Source organism: Thamnophis sirtalis, unplaced genomic scaffold (assembly GCF_051295495.1).
Source record: "Thamnophis sirtalis isolate CommonGarterSnake01/CBP01778 unplaced genomic scaffold, rThaSir2_p1.2 scaffold_12, whole genome shotgun sequence".
Classification (NCBI taxonomy): domain Eukaryota; kingdom Metazoa; phylum Chordata; class Lepidosauria; order Squamata; family Natricidae; genus Thamnophis; species Thamnophis sirtalis.
This window is the reverse complement of record NW_028261392.1, coordinates 11362920-11385505: the sequence shown is the minus strand read 5'-3', so window position 1 is coordinate 11385505 and position 22586 is coordinate 11362920. Positions and strand designations below refer to the sequence as shown.

At 43.1% G+C, this 22586-nt stretch overlaps 1 protein-coding gene across 3 annotated transcripts in view; it reads left to right on the top strand.

Annotated features, from left to right (window-relative positions):
- Positions 1-22586, top strand: part of DACH1 (dachshund family transcription factor 1) — a 380923-nt gene that overhangs the window by 340863 nt on the left and 17474 nt on the right. For all 3 annotated transcript variants that reach the window (XM_087726454.1, XM_087726452.1, XM_087726453.1), the window contains 4 exons: positions 350-501; positions 14628-14775; positions 16924-17067; positions 18842-18910. In XM_087726454.1, coding sequence (XP_087582580.1) covers positions 350-501; positions 14628-14775; positions 16924-17067; positions 18842-18910 — 513 coding nt within the window. The remainder of the gene's footprint in view (positions 1-349; positions 502-14627; positions 14776-16923; positions 17068-18841; positions 18911-22586) is intronic.

Below are 22586 nucleotides of genomic sequence, written 5' to 3'. Positions count from 1 at the left end.
GTGCGCAGGCTCAAATGAGATAATTGGGAACTTACCCATAAAGCCAGCCTAAATATATTATCACAAGTATGTGTGAGATAATATTAGTTTTAAAAAGATTCTATGGCACTGTAAACTCAGTCTCATTAGAGGCTGCATTTAAAAGGCTTATAAAGTTACTCATTAATGCTATCTGGTTGTATCTCCACTGCTTTTTCATTAAAGAAAATTCAGCAGAAAGCATTTTCTCTCGATAGCAGGAACCAATTTGCAATAAATGTTCTGGAAATCACTAGGGAAGCCATTACTGAAGTCTAATAAAAACAGACAAGCGTAACTTGTTCTATATTTTTGTTTCAATCACATACAGATGAGACCCCGCTTTCCACACCAACCACAAGAGACAGCCTTGACAAACTTTCGCTAACTGGCCACGGTCAACCTCTTCCTCCCGGCTTCCCATCTCCTTTTCTATTTCCTGATGGATTGTCGTCCATAGAAACCCTCCTGACAAATATCCAGGTAGGTCGCCACAGAGCAAGGCAAAAAAATAAATAAAAAGGTGCTGGGAACAGATGTCTTTCGTTTCAACTAACACTTCCTTCATTTGAACTATTTAAAGGCAGCAACGTGATCAAACGAATTTTTCAAATCCACTTATTTTTTTTCTTTTTACAACTCTTTAATTCCATTATTCGGGGTGGAGTTGGGGTGACGGAATGTTGATGAGCATTTACTGGCCGCCACACTTCTTGACACCTACATGGAGTTCACAGTAGATATTTCCTCTATGCGGCCTGATAAAGAAACATCTGTCATTGCCTAGGATTGAACTTCTGAACCTTCCAAGCAAGAGGTGAGCGTCTTCACCTCTAGACCTTCACCGGTCTAAAAATCCACAAAAAATGCCACTTATAAAATAGGCTTCGTGGGCAAATGTGCTGCTGAGGCTTTGGAGAGTCTTCTCTGTTGAACAATAAAGTTTCCCAGGGATCATCCTTAACTTCACAGAGGGTACTAAACCGCGTCGCTAAAACCGCGATGTCATCAACGCGCCAACAACAGCGCGCCGACAACAGCGTGCTGACAGAAGCGCGATTTAAGTTAAGGTAAGGGTTAGATTTATGTTTAGGGTTGGGGTTAGGGTTAGGTTTAGGGTTAGGATTAGGTTTAGGGTTAGGTTTAGGTTTAAGGTTAGGGTTAGGGTTACAGCGCGCTTCTATCGGCGCGCTGTTGTCGGCGCGCTTCAGCGCTCATTCATCGGCGTGCTTTAGAACTCGCGGTTTTGTCACCGCGGTTTAGTCACGCGCGCTTTTGTCGTTCGCGCTTTTGTGGGTGAACCGCATTGATTGACCTGCAGAAATGTGCCTTTAATAAAAAGCTGCTTTAAGAATTTGGGTTTTAAAGAAATGTGTTTGAGGATAAAGATAAGGGAGTTACTAGGTTTTCTCAAAATTTCCAAGGAAGGATTTGAAGTTTTAAGCAAGCACAGGGGATATTAGGCAGAAAAATCCCTAGGGAAGTTACCTGCACATTTATGGATCTTGCCTATCTTAGATGGATTTTTTTTTACAGTCATCTGATTCCAGGATGAAGCAAATAGCTGAGCATAACACTCCAAATAAAACTTTCCAATACCTCCCTAGTTTTAAAAGAAGAACTAAGTATAAACTAGGAACTTCCCTCCTAGTATGAATATAATTTCATGTTACTAGTATTAGAAGCGACAGGAGAGGGGCATGGTGACCTCGAAGACACCGGTCTTGAGAGTTCCACCCTAGGTAGTGGCAAAAGTTTCCTCTCCTAGGGTGCAAAGCAGGGCTGAGTTCTGGCCGGCGTTACTGCTGGTTCGCTTGTGTGCGCTGAATGTACATTGTGCACGCATGCGCAGTTCAATAGAAATTGTTCTGCAGCAGAACAATTGGACAATCTGTGGCAGAACAGATGTATGACGGTAACTGGGGAACTGGTTCAGAGGCGTCTCTAGCCTGGATTGCTGCTGGTTCTGCGACCCAGGCCAGCATGCCACTACCAGTTCAGCCGAACCGGTAGCAACCCACCTCTGGTGCAAAGGGAAAAAAAATCTGCTGTGAACTTTGTGTGATGCCAGGAAGGGCATCCGGCCAATAAACTCTCAGCTCCAGCCAGGTGCTCCAATTCTACCCTGAATTAAGGGATTACAGGGCTGTCAAAAGGAAGGTTTAGTATTAAAAGAGACAAAATGAGAGAGAGGGAGGGAGGGATGGAGGCAGTGGTGGGATTCAATTAATTTAACAACCGGTTCTCTTCCCTAATGATTTCTTCCAAGAACCAGTTCATCAAACTGCTTAGAAAGTTAACAACCGGTTCTCCAGAACTGGTACGAACTGGCTGAATCCCACCACTGGAGGGAGGGAGGGAGGGAGGGATGGAGAGAGAAGAGAGGTAGGGAACTTAAAGTAGTTTGGAAGCTTAGTTTATACTGTTAAAGTCCTGTAAGACTACGGAGCACCACATTAAGACTTTAATAGATTCAGGTAGATTGGGGTATCAAAGATTAATATAATAATAAACCATAAAAAAATAGCATTATGTCTCTCTATGAAAAACGGGAGCGTAATTATGTTCATAAATTTGTAAGATTCCAGACATGAGAGGTGTACAAAATTAATAGCTGGTTTGAGAAAGGATAAAAGATATTTATTGTTTCTGTGTTATTATTTAGCCCTACACAGGGAGAGACCTAATTCAATCTTATTATCCAAATGAAGCTGAAAATTGAACCGCAAAGCAAAAGCCGAGCCAGAATTCCCCTAACTTGGCAAAGTTCTCTCCAGCTTCCTGTCTGAGAACACTTTCGTTAGCCAAGGGAGACACCTGGCCATCCATTCCCCACCACCACACACACACACAAAAGAGAATTCTGATGATAGAAATGTCCTTGAAGGCAGCAGTAACAAACTTAGGGTCTCTAACGGGGAATATCAAGGCAGGGCAGAGGTACTCTGATTCACTGGCAGTTGGTCCATTCTTCTACTTGTGGTATGCTTCCAGGCCTGGAAAATTTAAAATTTTCCAGTCAAAGTAAAATTTTGTGGTTCTTTTGAGAGCTTTTCAGAACTTGTGACTATCTGAATATGATTTCACTTAGAGCCAGGGGTGGGCTTCCAAAATTGCAGTAATGGATTCGCTACCCCATTGCTGGGTAGGGCAACAGGAGCTGAGGTGGCGCAGTGGTTAGAGTGCAGTACTGCAGGCCACTTCAGCTGACTGCTAACTGCACTTCAGCGGTTCAAATCTCACCGGCTCAAAGGTTGACTCAGCCTTCCATCCTTCCGAGGTGGGTGAAATGAGGACCCAGACTGTGAGGGCGATATACTGACTCTGTAAACCGCTTAGCGAGGGCCGAAAGCCCTATGAAGCGGTATATAAATCGAACTGCTATTGCTATTGCTATGACCATGGGGGTCCTTTTTTTTTTCTCTGGTAGTCAAGAGTTGAGATTAAAATCAGATTTGCAGGAAAAAAAATCCTTCCTTCCTTCCTTCCTTCCTTCCTTCCTTCCTTCCTTCCTTCCTTCCTTCCTTCCTTCCTTCCTTCCTTCCTTCCTTCCTTCCTTCCTTCCTTCCTTCCTTCCTTCCTTCCTTGTGCTATCCTGCCCTCAATTCTAAGCAGTTTACCATGCAGTGAAAAACATCCAGGGATGGGCTTCAAAAATGTTAGCAAAGGGTCTATGCCCAGCTGCTATGTGGGCGTGGCCATGGTGGACGTGTTTTAGTCGGCCTCCTGCACCCCAGCAGGGGGGTCATTTTTCACTCTCCAGGAGGGTGAAAACTGCTTCCCCCAGGCTCTGGAGGCTCTCCAGAGGCCGGAAACAGTCCCATTTCTGGACTTCTGGAACTTCCATTAGGCCTGTTTTTAACCTCCCCAAGCCTCCGTGCAGGCTCTGCACTTACTTGGCATGATCAATGGGCTGCGTGGAGACTCCGAGGAGGGGAGGGGTGGGCGGGGCCAGCCAGGAGTGGAATTTGGGTCCTCATTTCACCCACCTTGGAAGGATTGAAGGCTGAGTCAACCTTGAGCTGGTGAGATTAGAACCACTGAACTGCAGATAACAGTCAGCTGAAGTGGCCTGCAGTACTGCACCCTAACCACTGCGCCACCTCGCCACCTTTGGGACAACCATGATCTGGATGACTGAGATAAACACATTAGACATCGTCTGTCTGTCTGTCTGTCTGTCTGTCTGTCTGTCTGTCTATCTATCTATCTATCTATCTATCTATCTATCTATCTATCTATCTATCTATCTAAGTGTGTGTGTGTGTGTGTGTGTGTGTGTGTGTGCATGCATGTGCGTGTTTAGGCATAACTCTGGAATACTTCAAGCAATTTAACCAAACTTGGTACACAGATACTTACCCTCTGGAAACAAATACTGTGGGGAGTAAGACACCCCTAACACCCCTTGGGGTGTGTGTTCTGTTAAGATATAACCTGTTGTGCCTTAAAATGACTTCTACTGTGCAGCACAGTAGAATTGCCGTGGTAATGGATTCACAGTACTCCACAAGGGGGCTCCCTCTGGTAAGGGGGAAAATCCAACATTAGAAATTTCGTTTGGCTGGACATTTTCCCCCCTATAAATAAATACCTGGGCAATGCCAAGTTATCAACTAGTGTCTTATAAACAGCTGAAAGACTTTGCATTCTGCCTTCTACCACATGGATATTTTACATTGGGAGCATGTTTTCCAGGTAGGATTTGGAAGCAAATAAAACTTGCTAAGGGAGGAATTGGAGGTGTCACTGACTTGGTGGTCCCCAGAAACCCCCAAAGCAAAAGTTTATGATGAAGATATTCTAGGGGGGGGATCCACTCCCAATTTTAGATATAAAGACATCAACAGATATACCAACTAGGGTGAGAAATAAACTTTAATTCTGTTTTTCAGGAAATGAAAGAGAAGATAGTGAGGAGATAGGACGTTCTTTAGCAATAAAGAGCAGCTACACTTTATTAAACCGTCTTGTGTTCATACTTTTGGTGGGCTTTAAATTGGAGTTATGTTTAGCTTCTGTTAATGATTTGCAAATGAATTTAAGTGTAATCAATAAACGCATCAATTCATTCTTAGAGTAATATAATTGATCAACTAAAAATAATTCAGCGTCCTATTATTAATTCATGGTTTATACGTAATGATATGTGTGTATACAGAGCTGGGAATGCCGAATAAATTTCACTTCTTAATAATCTGAAGATCTTCTGTAAAATAGAAGCATATTTGTTTTATAAACAAAACAAGTGCTAATGATGTGACAGTTTAAATGTAGTCTGAAGGATGAAGTCATGAAGATAAAACAAAAGAATGATTGTGTTTGAATGTGGGAAGTTTCTATTCTGCACGATAATTTGCAAACATTAAATCAAACAAAAGCTGCAATTTTATTCCCACAATTTTTATCTGGTATTTTTGAGATGTTAATAAAAGGGAAAAGCTAACAGGTTCTTTACTGTTGTTTACTTGGGTAGGTATGACTTACAGAATAATGAATTGGTTGGTTAAATAGCGTTATCGAGAGATTTCAAATGATTTGTTTAAATGATTTATTGGCAATTTAAAAATAGTAGTTAGAAACAAAAAGGGGGTAGGCCAGTTCAAATTATGACTTTAACCTTGTTTTATTTTAAAGTTTGATTTAAAAAAAAGCAAAATACAAAGGAATTATTCTATAATACCTACACCATGCTTTACAGTAAAATAGAAAACTATTTTCAAAGAAGTCATTTATCTTTTTTGAACACACACACAAACATACACTATGTTATGTTATACTATGTTATGTTATGATATGATATGATATGATATGATTTTCACTGGGTGAATTCTACAGAATAGCCAAACTGTAATATTGATTAATCAATTGATTTCTTTCAGACTCCGCACGGAGTCCTCCGGGATTGGGTGGCCTATAAATCGATTTAATAAATAAATAAACAAACAAACAAACAAACAAACAAAATAGTTGAACATTTTGTAAGACAATTTATGCATAGAAATTCGCTAAAAACAATGGAAGACTTAAAAACAACTATGGGCATTAGAAACAGATATAAAGTCAAGGAAATGAGATAATACTGTTATTGCTACTAGTAGTAATGCTTTAAACAGATGCCTAAATCTTATTAGGATTGCCATCTACTTTCCCATGTATGCAAGGAAAGAAGTTATGATTATAAGGGGAGTAAAATAAAATACAAATATAAAGGTATAATCAAAACACATTAAAAGTTACAAAGTCCACTGTAAGTAGAATTAAATATAAAAAAGATAAAACCCATGTAAGATTCTTTAACACAGGTAAATCAGATTGGATTTTTTTAAATCCTTTTTTTTCCATTGGTGTCAGGGGCCACAGCTATGCAATCCAAGCTGTTGTCTTGACTTTTTTGACTCCTTTGCCATGTGTCACTGATTTTTTGCTTATTTAATGCTGAAATGTGGACTTTTGGGGGAAATCATTCTGGTTTGAGATCAGCCGAGAAAGCATTTTGCCCCTTCAGAGGCATGTGAATGTTTTCCTTCCATAAGCTGTTCAAGAAAAAAAAGGAAGTAATTGGAGAGACCAAGAAAAGTGAATTGTACTTCAATCTGAGCCTGGAAATCCATGTGGCATAAAAGCTTCAGGTGTTAAGAGTAATATGAGGGATATTTTAGGCTGCACTGAAAGTATTTTCCCTCTGTCAAGTTGTGTGCCATCTTTCTCTTTAAAAAGTTAGCTCGCAATATCAAACCTATGCCCCTATGCAAAGAGTGGAAAATAATAGAATAACAGAATTAAGAGGTGCCTCAGAGGTCTTCTAGACCAACCCCCCTACTGAAGCAGGAAACTTTATATCTTTTCAAATGGGTGTCCAATCTCTTTTTTTTAAAAAATGTCCAGTGTTGTAGCACTGGAGAATGTTTTTCCACTGATTAATTTTTCTTGCTTAAATTTCTTCTTAGTTCTAGGTTGGTTCTCTCCTTGATTAGTTTCCATTCATTGTTTCTTGTTCTGCCTTCAGATGCTTTGACCCTTTCTTTTTTGTGACAGCCTCTTAAATATTGGAAGACTGCTATCATGTCACCTGTGGTCCTTCTCTTTGTTAGACACACCCAATTCCTGCAACCATTCTTCAAATGTTTTAGCCTCCAATTCCCTAATCATCTTTGTTGCTCTTCTCTGTACCCTTTCTAGAGTCTCGACATATTTTTACATCATGGTAACCAAAACTGGATGCAATATTCCAAGTGTGGTCTTACCAAGGCATTATAAAGGGATATTAATGCTTCACATGATCTTGACTCTATCCCTATAGAATACAGAACCAATATAAACAAATCAGCCTAGGTCTGAATAAACTATGATCACCAGATCTTGTGAGACTTACAGGAGTCTACTAGAAGCAAAGTTCAGATATAACAAACAACCATCTGAATAGTAAATTGTTTTCCAGAAGAGGAAGCTGTTTAGAATAGAATAGGGTAGGGTAGGGTAGGGTAGAATAGAATAGAATAGAATAGAATAGAATAGAATAGAATAGAATTCTATTCTAGAATAGAAGAGCCGAGGTGGTGCAGTGGTTAGGATGCAGTACTGCAGGCCACTTCAGCTGACTGTTATCTGCAGTTCAGCGGTTCTAATCTCACCGGCTCAAGGTTGACTCAGCCTTCCATCCTTCCGAGGTGGGTGAAATGAGGACCCAGACTGTGGGGGCGATATGCTGACTCTGTAAACCGCTTAGAGAGGGCTGAAAGCCCTATGAAGCGGTATATAAGTCTAACTGCTATTGCTATTGCTAAATGCTATCGGTTCAGACTGGTTCACCCAAACTGATTGTAAAAAAAAAAAATGCTACCAGTTCGGGCAAACCGGTATTTCCGACAATCAGCTGTGACACATTATTTATGTTAGCTAGTCTCATCAGATTTCATGCTTTTTAGCTAATCTAAATCAGTGGCACAGCGAGGTCCCCCCCCTTGCTGTTTTACTTATCTTTGCAGGCACACTTGGTAGTAGGCTCCACCCATCCTCCAGGATGTCATCACATCCTGTTTTTGGCCCTCTGCGCATGCGCAGAAGGTCCTGTGCATGCACGGAGGTGATTACATTTGTGTGCATGCTCAGATTTGCGAACCTGTAGCAAAGGTAAGTTGATTTCACTCCTGATAGGAAGGCTTCTACTTTCCAACCCAAATCAAACAACAATAAAAAAATATGGAGAGGACTTCACTAAACAGAGAAGGGTAGCACAGCCCTCATCTCAGATGGTTCTCTTCCTTTTCTTGAGGTCATCCTTGACATGTTTGAAAGTCCAGTTTTATCCTTCCAGGTAAATGTTCCTTTTTCCCCCTTCTTTCTTTTCTTATCACTTGTGATTTTCTATGATCACTGTTGCTGCAATAGCAGCAGAGAAGAAGAAAAAAATGCCTGCTTTTTAACCACACAAACTTTAGGAAATGTACATAAATTTATTTATTTTATTTTTAAAAAAATCTAAATTTACAGAACATTCAGTTGATATTTTTCAAAGTCCCAGGTTGCAGCCCCAAGAGAGGAAGGTTCTGCTTTATGGGATAAAAAGATCCCCAAATTAAAATTTCATCATAAATTGGCTGGAGGAGGAGAAAGAGGTGGAGAAATTTAGTATCCTGGTGGACCTCCTGATATGGTTGAACTTCAATTGCTACCACTCCTAGTCACAGTATCCAATGATGATTAGAGATGAAGTATAGAAGATAGAAGTATAGAAGATTAGAAAAGCCTCACATTTTCTGTAGGTTGAAGCAGAAAATATTAGAAGGGGGGGGCAAGAAGAAAGAAGTCAGCATAAGTTTGCCGTTAAGATCTCTTGATAGTGAACCATTCATGTCTACTAATTAGCAGTGTAATTTCATTTAGGTAAGAATTTATTTTAAAAGTGTTGAGTGAATCCTCCTAGTTTTTCTTTGACATACATCAAAGAACCTGCATTCTTTAGTCAGCAGGGCAGCTAAATAAACACCGTAAGAGTTCCAGATCTTTTGCTGCCCAGGCCCTCTGTGAAGTTGTTCAGCCTGACATGCAAAAAACCCCAATTCGGATGTTTGTTGCCACCGTTCTGAATTTGCTCATCCAGATACAATGTCAAAGAATCCCGTTCTATTCCAAGTACATTACATTAGATTTTCATTGGCAGGACCAGATGCTTTCATGTTGGCATCACCCTGGTGTCTCTCTTGGCTGCCTTGCTGAAGGTGCTGGATGCAACTTCAAAATATGAAAGTTCATTTTGTGTAGGTTCTAAGTGGTCCCCGGTGTGTTGCTGAGCCAAAAAAACATCCTTTTCCCAGCCATAATGAGCAGCATTTCCATAAACCACATTAGACAAATTGTTTCAGAAATATGTTGAGGGAATAGCAGAGACAGAGAGAGAGAGAGAGAACGGGATGGTCCTCAGCCCAGTCGCAATGTTCAACGTCCTTTAGAGCTTCACGCTTTTGTGAAGGTGCTTAAGATAAAAATTACCCCATCATGCTTTCCGCTTAGCATTATTCTCCATGTTTATCCATGATTGTTTCATATTTAAAGAACAACAAAATATTGTGTTTTGTCAGCCAAGGACAATAATAGTTTAATAGTAATTTATTTTCCATTGCTACTGATAATACAACCAATCAACACGTTAAGTGGTGCCAACATTGGCATGTTGCTAAATAAATCTCTAGGCTTCGCCGCTGCGAATACATCTTTCAAAGATAAGTCAACAAGAGCAATCAGAGCAGAAAATTAGAATTTGGTATGTTAGAATTAAAATACAGCTAAACTAAAGTTTTAATTGGGGTGATCTGAAAGGGCACTTGATGTAATGATCTCTTTCATTTGTTACTAATTGTTTGTTCCTGATGAAGAAGAAACATGTATATGAATGTGCCATTTGGAAGCAGTGGGGGGGGGGAGATGGCCGTTGCCATAGCAGCCCATTTCTGTGGTTCAAAGAGGAGGGATCACCCAAACGAAAGGAAGGTCTGCTTGTGAATTTGTAACTTTTTTCCTGACACTTCACCACCAGAGATGGGTTTTGTTGGGGCTGCAATACTCCATATTTTTTTTAAAAAAATCTGACCTTATATTAGAACTAGAGGAATACTCTATTGCAGGGATGTCAAACTCGATTTCACTGAGGGATGCATCAGGGTTGTGTTTGACCTTGGAGGGCCACGGTACTGCAGTACTGCACTCTAACCACTGTGCCACCTTGGCGCTCTGCCTTCTCACCTAATCTCCTGCCTGCCTGCCTGCCTTTTTTCCTTCCTTCCTTCCTTCCTTCCTTCCTTCCTTCCTTCCTTCCTTCCTTCCTTCCTTCCTTCCTGCTTGCCTGCCTGCCTGCCTGCCTGCCTGCCTGCCTGCCTTTTTCCCTTCCTTCCTTCTTTCCTGCCTGCCTGCTTTCCTTCTTTCCTTCTTTCCTTCTTTCCTTCTTTCCTTCCTTCCTTCCTTCCTTCCTGCCGGCTTTCCTGCCTGCCTGCCTGCCTTCCTTCCTTCCTTCCTTCCTTCCTTCCTTCCTTCCTTCCTTCCTTCCTTCTTTCCTGCCTGCCTGCCTGCCTGCCTGCCTTCTTTCCTTCTTTCCTTCTTTCCTTCCTTCCTTCCTTCCTTCTTTCCTGCCTGCCTGCCTGCCTGCCTTCCTTCCTTCCTTCCTTCCTTCCTTCCTTCCTTCCTTCCTTCCTTCCTTCTTTCCTGCCTGCCTGCCTGCCTGCCTGCCTTCTTTCCTTCTTTCCTTCTTTCCTTCTTTCCTTCTTTCTTCTTTCCTTCTTTCCTTCTTTCCTTCTTTCCTTCCTTCCTTCCTTCCTGCCTGCCTGCCTGCCTGCCTTTTTCCCTTCCTTCCTTCTTTCCTTCTTTCCTGCCTGCCTGCCTGCCTTCTTTCCTTCTTTCCTTCCTTCCTTCCTTCCTTCCTGCCTGCCTGCCTGCCTTTTTCCCTTCCTTCCTTCCTTCTTTCCTGCCTGCCTGCCTGCTTTCCTTCTTTCCTTCTTTCCTTCCTTCCTGCCTGCCTGCCTGCTTTCCTGCCTGCCTGCCTGCCTTCCTTCCTTCCTTCCTTCCTTCCTTCCTTCCTTCCTTCCTGCTTGCCTGCCTGCCTGCCTGCCTGCCTTTTCTTTTTCTTCTTTTTCCTTCCCTCTACATTCTCCTTTCTTCTTCCTTCCCCTTTCCTTATTTTTCTTTCCACATCCATTTTTCCTTCCACGCTACCCTTCCTCCGCCAGCTCCATTTTCGCTGGCAAAGACACCATGGGCCCGTCCTTTGCTGTCCCCAGGCTGGCCCTGCAGGCCAGATCTAAGTACCACAGTACTTAGTACTGTACTTAGTACACAGTACTAAGTACCACAGTACCACAGACCCGGTTACAGCACTGAAACCGCCTTGGTCGCATTGATGGATGATCTCTGGAGAGCCAGAGATGAAGGACATCCCTCCATCCTGGTCCTCCTTGACCTCTCAGCGGCTTTCGATACCATCGACCATGGTATCCTTCTGCGAAGACTGCGGGAGGTGGGAGTGGGAGGCACCGTGTTACGGTGGTTCTCCTCCTACCTCTCGGACAGGTCGCAGTCGGTGTTAGTAGGAGGGCAGAGATCGTCCCCAAGGCCCCTAAAATATGGGGTGCCGCAGGGTTCGGTCTTATCCCCCCTACTATTTAACATTTACATGAAACCGCTGGGAGAGATCATCCGTAGGCACGGGATTAGATACCATCAATATGCGGACGATACTCAATTGTATCTGTCCGCCCCGTGCCAAATCAATGAAGCGGTTGACGTAATGGACCGGGGACTCGAAGCCGTCATGGACTGGATGAGGATTAACAAGCTTGTGCTCAACCCAGAAAAGACCGAGTGGCTGTTGTGTTTTCCTCCCAAAAATTCGGCCATTAATCCAACACTCAGGCTGGGGGGTCAAATTCTACACCCCTCAGAGAGGGTTCGCAACTTGGGAGTCCTCCTGGATCCACAGCTGTCATTCGACCATCATATAGCAGCTGTGACCAGGGGGGCATTCGCCCAGGTACGCCTGGTGCGCCAGTTGCGACCCTACCTGAACCGGGAGGCTCTCACAACAGTCACTCGGGCCCTCGTGATCTCTAGGCTGGAATACTGCAATGTGCTCTACATGGGGCTGCCCTTGAGGAACATCCGGCGACTTCAGCTAGTACAGAACGCAGCCGCGCGAGTGATCGCGGGTGCACCCCGATTCACCCGCATTACACCTATCCTCCGCGAGCTGCGCTGGCTACCTGTCGATCTCCGGATGCGCTTCAAGGTGCTATTGACCACCCATAAAGCCCTACATGGCAGTGGATCTGGATACTTGAGAGACCGCCTTCTGCCAATTACCTCCCTACGGCCTATAAGATCTCATAGGTTGGGCCTCCTCCGCATCCCATCGGCCAGCCAATGTCGGCTGGCAACCACAAGGAGGAGGGCCTTCTCAGTAGCGGCCCCGACCCTTTGGAACGAACTCCCCGTAGAGATCCGTACCCTCACCACCGTCCAGGCCTTCCGCACAGCCTTGAAGAACTGGCTCGCCCGTCAGGCCTGGGGATAAGGACCATTACCCCGCCCGAATGTTGTATGCATGTTGCGTATTATTTTATTATGTGTTGTCGTCTTAGTACTGTATTGTATTGTATTCCCCTCTCCCTGGTTTCTGTGAGCCGCCCTGAGTCCCCTCAGGGAAAAGGGCGGCCTACAAATAAAATCAATTCCAATTCCAATTACATGGGCTGGATACGGATGCTCTACTGCATTCGGTATTCTCTTCCATTTGAGGTAGAACAATTTCTACCTTCTATTTCTACCTTCTGCTGGAAACAGAATCCCCCCCCCTTATCTACCATTTGCCAAAAGAAGGCAAAATCACCCCAATTGGTGCCACTTGCACCCATGTCAAAGAATTGAATTTCCTTTTTCACTATTGACCTCAATTTGACTACAACTGGAGGAGGGTCTCACACACTTTCCTTGCATGATTGCAGAAAGTGACATAGCTTGGTGAGTTACTTTGTCCCCTGATGTTCTCTATGTTTAATAGGAAAGAGCAAAAGGGAAGCTTTTACAATTCACACCAGGTTGAAAGTCTGTAGAGATTCTCAGGGGTTGTCCCCGGGGTGCTTTTTCAGGAGGCAATTGGACTTTCTTGTTTTGTTTTTTCTTTTGAAGACATTTCGCTTCTCATCCAAGAAGCTTCTTCAGTTCTGACAGGAGAGTGGGGAATGGAAGGATTTATATTCATTGCAGAACAGCTAGTCATTTGCATCCTTTTAGAGGGTCATTGAAGCACTTGGATGTGTCCTCAGGGTCACCTGAGTAATGGTCCTGGTTTCTGATGACCCTGAGGACACAGATAAACCTCCAAGGACTTCAACAACTCTCTAAAAGAATGAAAATTGCCAGCTGTCCTCAAGGAGTACAAATCCTTCCTTTCCCCACTATCCTGTCAAGAGCTGAAGAAGGCAGAGGAAGAATGGGAGGGAATGTAAGAGTAGGAAAGAGGGGAGGAATGGGAAGAAGAGGGGAAGGGTAAAGGGGAGGAAGGGGAAGGAGAGAAGGGAAAGGAGAGGAGGAAGGAAGGAAGGAGAGAAGAAAGAGAAGAAAGGGGGGTAGGAAGGAGGGAGGGAAACAAGGAGGGAAGGAAGGAGGGAAGGAAGGGGAGGAGAGGAAAGGAGGGAAAGAAGGAGGGAAGGAAGGAGAGAAGAAAGGAGGGAAGGAAGGAGGGAATGTAGGAGAGAAGGAGGGGGAAGGAAGGAGGAAAGGAAGGGGGAAAGGAAGGAGAGAAGGAGAAAAGAAAGGAGGGAAGGAGGGAAGGAAGGAGGGAAGGAGAGAAGGAGGGAAGGGGAAGGAGGGAGGGAAGGAGAGAAGGAGGGAAGGAAGGGGAGTAGGAGAGAAGAAATGAGGGAAGGAAAGAGGGAGGGAGGGAGGGAAGAAGAAGTAGGACCGTTGTAAGATAAGATGGATCTAAGGGATGTTAAGAAAGCAATCTTCAAGTATATTGTCAACTGTAGGGAAAAAATGTTATAAATACATATTATTAATAACAGTTATGAGATCATATAATTGTGAATGTATATATGAAATTGATAAAATAAAATAAAAATGTCTACATAATTTCTACACTTCTACATAATTAAGTGTCCTTTTTAAAGTAGAGCATAATTCATCACCTGCTTCCTCTTTCAAATAATCTTTATTTTATAGACGTGGGGCAGTAAACCTGAGCTGAACTCATCCATAATTCAATCAAACAGGTTCATCTACACATGAGAATTCCAGTGCACATAAAGATTTCGAGAATGTCACTTATCCTTTTCCTTTCAAGACTTGATCAACCCCATCAAACCGAAGTCCCACCGAAACCCGCATGAAGTCATGGTTAACCCTGCAGTTAATTTAAGCAAGGAGAGTTACTTTGGGAAGGCTCTAACTCTCTATCTTTCGATTATGATATAGTTGACGAAAGCAAAGGACGTCTACTCATCTTCAAGACTGTGTGGCAGAGTGACAAGTGACTGCGAAAATTTGTCCATAAATAATATAAATCCAATCCCATTGTTTCCTAGTTCAAAGGCTGATTGCGTTCCCCATTCTCTTTCCATCAGGGGCTCTTAAAAGTTGCCATCGACAATGCCCGGGCTCAAGAGAAGCAGGTGCAGCTCGAAAAGACAGAACTCAAAATGGAGCTCTTCAGGGAGCGAGAACTGAGAGAAACACTTGAAAAACAGTTAGCGGTGGAGCAGAAGAACAGAGGTAAGAAAAAGAAAATAAAGATCTTGTCTATTCCCCTAGTTTTGCCAAGCTGTCTCCAAGCATGGAGGTATAATCTTGCATAGTTTCTATACTCAAGAGCATTGGTGATAATACTAGATGGGGTGTCAGATTATTTTCCGTATCTGGATTGAAAGAATACCAGCAACAACAGATAATATCCCTGTGGATATCTGTTGTAACTGGAGAGCAAAGTTCCAAGAAGCTCTTTGGCCCTACTTCTCAACAATTATGCATTTCAACACCAAAGAGTTTCCTTACTCCTTAGTGTACCACCATTATTCTCTGTTTGGCAAATTAAACTGTGGGGCTATACATCAATGTCAAAAAAATAATTTCATCTTTCAGTAACAAGTCTGATTCAAAATTAAATTCAACTTGGAAGCTATTTATGGATAAGTGTAGAACAGAATAGAATAACAGAGTTGGAAGGGACCTTGGAGGTCTTCTAGTCCAACCCCATGCTTAGTAATGAAAACCTAAACCTTTTCAGACAAATGGTTATCCAACATCTTCTTAAAAACTTCCAATGTTGGAGCTTTCACAACTTCTGGAGGCAAGTTGTTCCACTCATTAATTGTTTTCTCAGGAAATTTCTCTTTAGTTCTAAGTTGCTTCTCTCCTTGATTAGTTTCCACCCATTGCTTCTTGTCCTACCCTCAGGTGCTTTGGAGAATAGTTTGACTCCCTCTTCTTTGTGGCAGCTCCTGAAATATAGGAACTCTGCTATCATGTCTCCCCTAGTCCTTCTTTTCATTAAACTAGACATACCCAGTTCCTGCAAACGTTCTTCATATGTTTTAGCCTCCAGTCCCCTAATCATCTTTGTTGCTCTTCTCTGCACTCTTTCTAGAGTCTCAAGATCTTTTTTCATCATAGTAATGAAAACTGAGTGCAGTATTCCAAGTGTGGCTTTCGTAGTCTCTTTTCCACCACAATTATATGAACAACTAAAAGAAATGTATATCAATGAGCAATATTTGTGAATGCCACAGTTAGTGAAATGAAGCTACACCCAAAATTCCCTTCCGTCAGAACTGAACACACTCCTTGGATAAGAAGTGAAACATCTTTAAGGACAAACAAGCTCCAGTTACCTTTTGAAAAAGCACCTTTGGCACAAGCATGATCTGGATGAGTGAGAACCTCCATAGACAACCACAACCTCTTCTTTATGGGAGGAGTGGAAGAGGCTGAAAGTAGCAAAGAACAGGCTGTCTCAAAAGTATTTTTTCAAAAGGCAACTAGACTTTTTGTATTTTCCTTGAAGACATTTCGCTTCTCACCCAAGAAGCTTCTTCGGTTCTGACTGAAAACAGGCTGTGAGATATCTGCCAGTCCATCTGCCAGTCAGTGTCGACTGGCGACTACGCGGAGGAGAGCCTTCTCTGTAGTAGCTCCGACCCTGTGGAACGATCTCCCCGTGGAGATCCATACCCTCACCACCCTCCAGACCTTCCGCACAGCCCTTAAGATCTGGCTATCCCATCAGGCCTGGGGTTAGATTGTAATCCGTCCCCACCCGAATGATGAATGTTGTGTTTTATTTTTAATTATGTATTGTTATATGTCTTACTGTTTGTGTTCCCCTCCCTATGGATTGTAAGCCGCCCTGAGTCCCCCCAGGGAAAAGGGTGGCCTATAAATAAACTTTCCTATTCCTATTCCTATTCCTATCTGGAGAACAAACTGCCAGGAGTGGGTAGTTTGTTCTAGAAATATGCAGAGTTTTGAAGTTTATTCATGCATAATGTTCTTGAAGCTGTTTATTTCTTTCTCTTTTTTTCCCAAACCTTCATTTCTGCTTTTCTAAAGTGCTTTTAAGTTTGGGAGGGAGATTGTCATATCTGGGTGTAGTTGTTGAGTTCCACAATCCCAACTTTGACCGGATGTTAGGTTAACCCGCTAGGAAGTGGCAGAGATGAACCTGATGGCACTTCCTTTTTGCAAAACCTGGAATGCATCTCTGCTCGCTGCCTAAACCACAGATGCAGGAATGGGAAAACGGCACGCTAAATGTTGCCATAGTGATGCTCACGAGGCCTAAAATAAATAAAATGTTCGAGCCAAGGCCTTGTAGTTGAACTTGAATGGATTTTGTTTTTGTTTGTTTCCCCACCACCGCAACAGCAATAATTCAGAAAAGGTTAAAGAAGGAAAAGAAGGCCAAGAGGAAATTGCAGGAGGCGCTTGAATTCGAAACAAAGCGGCGAGAACAAGCTGAGCAGGCGCTAAAGCAAGCAGCTTCCACCGATAACCTCAGGGTCCTAAATGGTAAGGTGGCAAACTTCTTCCCTCTCTGGTTGATGCTGGGTTCAAGTGCTTTTATTGAAAGCACCACCACCTCTTTAAGTGCAAGGGAAAGCAAACAAACCACGGGCCTCTTTGGAGAAATGACACTTCCTATCTCTGGCTGACTGACTGAATGTCTATATGTAAAACTGGAAGTTTTTAAGAAGAGCTCGGATGGTCATTTTTCTGAATGGTATAGGGTAGACAGTGGTGGGTTTCAAAAATTGTTCGAACCTACTCTGTGGGTGTGGCCTCCTTTGTGGGAGTGGCTTGCCGCCCATGTGACCGGATGGGAGTGGCTTGCCGCCCATGTGACCGGATATGAAGATGCCGATGACACTTGTCACAACCACCTTAAATTACCTCACACACAGCACTGGCATGCATAAGAATATGATGTAAACTTGTTTTTTAAAAGGCATCTTTGGTTTGCGTTAAAACAACTTCAACACACGCAATGTTCTGATTGCACCACAAACGCAGTAGTCATCCTTACCCTTCACAGAGGCACTGAGTTTTATAAATATGAGCATGATAGTGTAGAATAATCATATCCAAGGACCAGTGGTGGGTTTCAAAAAATGTTGGAACCTCTTCTGTAGGTGTGGCCTGCTTTCCGGGTCCACTGGTGGAACCTCTTCTAACCGGTTTGGTAGATTTGATGAACTGGTTCTACCGAATAGGTGCAAACTGGTAGGAACCCACCTCTGAGGGCAGAGGTGTCAAGCTCGATTTCACTGAGGGCTGCATCAGCATGGTGTTCAACCTTTGTGGGGCAGGGTGACATGACGGGGGGGTCGGGGCCAGCTCAACATCACTCATCGAAGCTCCATTTTCAGCCACAACGGTCTCTTGCAGCCCCCTGCCCACAAAAACAGAGCTCGGGGAGACTGTGTGCAGTCCACCTGAGTTCCATTTTCTGCCACAACAGTCTCCCACAGTCCCCTGCCAGTGATAATGGAATCTGGGGATGCCATGCTCCCTCCCGAGCTCCTTTTTCTCTGGCAGAAGAACTGTGGGCCAATTCTTCATTGTTTCCAGGATGGGCCTGCGGGCCAGATCTAAGCCTCTCGTGGGCCAGAACTACAGGCAGTGGTGAAATTCAAATTTTCTACTACCGGTTCTGTGGGCATGGCTTGGTGGGCATGGTGTGGCTTGGTGAGCCTGACTTGGTGGGCATGGCAGGGAAAGGATACTACAAAATTTCCATTTCCACCCCACTCTGGGGCCAACCAGAGGTGACATTTGCCAGTTCTCCAAATTACTCAAAATTTCCTCTACCGGTTCTCCGAACTACTCAAAATTTCCACTACTGGTTCTCCGAAGTACTCAAAATTTCCTCTACCGGTTCTCCAGAACCTGTCAAAACCTGCTGGATTTCACCCCTGCCCATGGGCCTTGAGTTTGACACCCCTGGTATAGGGGTTTCATTCTTGAGTAGGGGGTTGGACTAGAAGATCTCCAAGGTCCCTTCTAACTCTGTTATTCTGTTAAAAGGAAGGAGTCTAAAAAAAAATTAGAATTTTATTAAATTATCAGCTTGGCCATGCCAGGCCTCTCTCCCTGCTCTCATGATTCCTTCCCATCAATCCTGCTCATCAGAAAATTACGGTGCTGGCCCCTGTTTTCGTTCAACATTCAACACGGTGGCAAAGGTTGATTGTACGGTGATTCAGAAGTGGTAACAGGTTGTAAAAAGAGCCCTCTAAGATCCGAGTGAAATATGTGTCAGCTCTACCTTTCTGTGCTTTTTTAGATTCTCTGACCCCAGAGATAGAAGCTGACCGCAGCGGAGGCCGAACAGATGCTGAGAGGACAATACAAGGTAGGAATTTTCAAAAGGCCATAAATCTAGATCGCAGTGTATTAGTTTTTCCTCTACTTTAGCCTGCTATTCAAGCATGCAACCTGCCATCTGGGCTCCATCAAAACAAGTTCATTCAAGGTCAGCTTCATCTGGACGGACTGTCCTTCTTTTTTTCAGAAGAGAAAATTCATTTTGTGTGATAGATTTCCTTTAAATTAGCAGGCTGGTTAATTTAATGCAATTAGAAGAACAATTAATCTGGGACGATGAAGAAGTTCATTTGGCCTGGTAAACACAAATGGACAATTTTTAGGTTCTCCCAGCCACGCGTTTTTCAGTTTGAAACCTGGCTTAACTAGACAATTTTCAAGACTGAAACGCTTCATAATTTCCCACTTTTTGAAAGATGCAAAAGAAACTAGAACGCTCAGATTTTAACTCCTTAACTGTTATCCTGAGTAGATTTCACCATCATTACAGTTATTCATATTTTAATGTATAAGTATAGAGAAAGCAAAAATTGGACAAGTAGCTCATATATTCTAAAAATTCTATTTATGCCGGTCCTGTTTAGCCCTGGGCCAAGGATGTTAATATGAATAATAAATAACATGGAGACAAAAACACATAAAGCATTTATTTTCAATTTTAAAGGAAGGTAAATTCTTCAAAGACAATCTATAATGATTAACTAGAGTTGTCGTTTGCTTTTTAAAATCAATCCCTGTAAATCTACCATTTACTGCATTTTTTGTCCTAAACCTTCGTTTGCAATTCTTGTGAGGGATTGTGGTTGCTGTGATAGCACAGGAAAATATTCAGGAAGATAAGAAGCAACACAATGATTAAACATGCATCAATAATAATACTAATAAAAAGGAATAGATAGTTTGTCTCTTCTTCACACATCAGGAGACACACCGGAGAATTATTTCTCCAGGTGTGATGTCAATGACAGCAACCAGAAAGGCGGTAGATGGTTTGATGACTCATCATTGTTTCAAATAGATTAGTTCTGTACAAACCACCTTCCTCTGAGTGAGTGAGATTAACTTAATTTAACGTTCTGCCTATCAGCATCTCAGTTTCATTGAATTTGCCCGCCAGATTGTCCAATTTGTCTTTTTTTTAACGTTGTTGTTGTTGTTAACCAAAAACCCGTCAGGCATATATTTCTGGAAGACATATGCAAAGGTTTTTGCCTGCCCTGACATTTTCTAGAAGTAAATAGGAACATTCAAACAATGTAAATTCTCTTTTAAGACTAGTTGGGAAGTCCCGTCGCAAACAAAATATGTGTGGCGGGATGGAAAGAGGTTTGATCTACAGCAGGTTAGGCATAGATTCATTGAGTTGTAAAACTTCTCTGAGCTTGGTTTTTTATTGCCCATTTAGGTAACATCTGAATCAATGGTGGGATTCAAATAATTTAACAACTAGTTCTCTGCCCTAATGACCATCTGGGTAGGTGGGGCTAGGTGGTCATGTGACTGGGTGGGCATGGCCAACTCAAGGTGACTCGGGTCGATGGGCGCTTCGTCTTAGCTGTTACAATGTAATAAGGGTTAACCAGAGAGGCAGTTTCTGTAAGCAGGTCAATAAAGATTAGGCTAGAAACAACACTAGAATGTTTCCTTCCTGCCTTCCTTACAGGATTAGCCCTGTAAAGTGGAAAAAAACAAAATGAGATTTCTTCCAACAACCGGTTCTCTGAACTCATTAGAAAGTTACCAACCAGTTTTCCCGAATAGGTGCAAACTGGCTGAATCCCACCACTGATCTGAAGATAACTACTGCAAATGAAAAAAAAAAAAAAGCTCAGAGAATTCGTACAGCCCAGAGCTACCTAGATGCTCCACAGACCAGGTTCATGTCATCTTCTGGACTTCTGGAACTTTGAGTCAGTCACTCTAGTCCCATGATGGCGAGTCTATGGCATGCGTGCCACAGGTGGCACGTGGAGCCCTCTCTGTGGGCACGTGAGCTGTCACCCAGCTCAGCTCCACCACGCTTCTGTGCATGCCTCTTGCCAGCCAGCTTATTTTTGGGTCTCTGCCACACATGCAGAAGACGTGCACATGCGCGGGGGTCAAGGATCACGTGAGCATGCACGGGGGTGGGGGGAGTGTAGGGGGTACAGTCCCCACATACCCCATTTTTGGTCTCGGGAGGTTTCAGGGAAGCTTTCTAGGCCCAAAACAGGATGCAGGGGTCGTGGACATGCACAGCGGCATGGGGAGCATGGGAAGGGGTGTCATCCATGCATGCGCAAGGGGGCTGGGCACATTGCATTATGGGTGTGGCCACGCACACATGCAATTTTGGCATGCAAGGAGAAAAACGTTAGGCATCACTACACTAGTCTATTACTTAAATGATGTATGATGAAGATGTTTTTAATCTGCCAATACTTATCAAGACAAAACCTGATATCCAAGACCTTCTAGTTGTGACAAGAGTGAACAGTGAACTGCTTAGAGGCAAAGGAGATATAAAAGTAAGAAATAAGCAACTTAATGTGCATCAGAGAAATTTGCAGTGTCCGGAGAGTTTGCCGGTTGTATTACGAGACCATCAAATGTATCCATCCTTCTCTTTTGACATTAGCAATATGATGATCATCTAGGAGGTTAAACAGCTTACATGTACTGTTTGTCATAAATATATTCACCATGGAGGTAATGAAACATAAATGTTATTCCTCTTGGCTGTATATAAATCAGAAGGTGATAGGACAGCTGTCTATTTACAAAGAGTCATTAATCTTTTGATTCTGAAAAACTGAGTGAGTTAGGAAAGCTTGTCAAAGTGAAGGAAGAGCATTTCATGAGTAGAACGGGGAAGTTTCATAGGAGAAGAAACAGTCCTGCATATATTCTGGAGCACTTCCTGAATTAAATATTTTACTAACATTGAAGTTTGGTCCTTTGCTATTGACTATTTTTGATATGCTTTGTTACAATTACTTTCATTACAATTTTATCATATTACAAAGGGCACAATGGTTCAGAGGTTAAAGATGCTGAGCTTGTCAGCTGAAAAGCTGTCAGGCTGGTTTCGAGGCTGTGCAATGGGGTGAGCTCCATTCCTTGCCTCACCTCCTGCCCACCCAGCAATTTGAAAGCATGCAAATGCAAGTAGAAAAATAGGTACCACTTCAGTGGGAAGGTATTAGTGTTCCGTGTGCCTTTGGCATGTAGCTATGCTGGCCACATGACCGCAGAAAATATCTTTGGTCAACGCTGGCTCCTTTGGCAAAGAAACAGAAATGAGTACAGCCCCCTAGAGTTGGACATGGCTGGACAGGGAAAATCTTTGCTTTTGTCCTTACTTCTATTAGTTGTGAAGGATTTTTCATCATCATCAGCCATTGAATTTCTTATTGCGTCTTTGCATCAGAATAAATTTTGAGAGCAGCCATGAGAAGCTTTTTAGGGTTAGGGTTAGGTTTAGGGTTAGGTTTAGGGTTAGGGTTAGGGTTAGGGTTAGGGTTAGGGTTAGGTTTAGGGTTAGGTTTAGGGTTAGGTTTAGGGTTAGGTTTAGGGTGCTGAGTGCTTCGGAAGGCGCGGATTTGCCCTCTGCGGTTATGTCATCGCGGTAGGGTCGCGTTTTTCCTTAGTGCTTCGGATGGCGCGGATTTGCCCTCCGCACTTATGTCGGCGCGGATAAGGGCTTCGCGGTTTTGTGGTGGAAC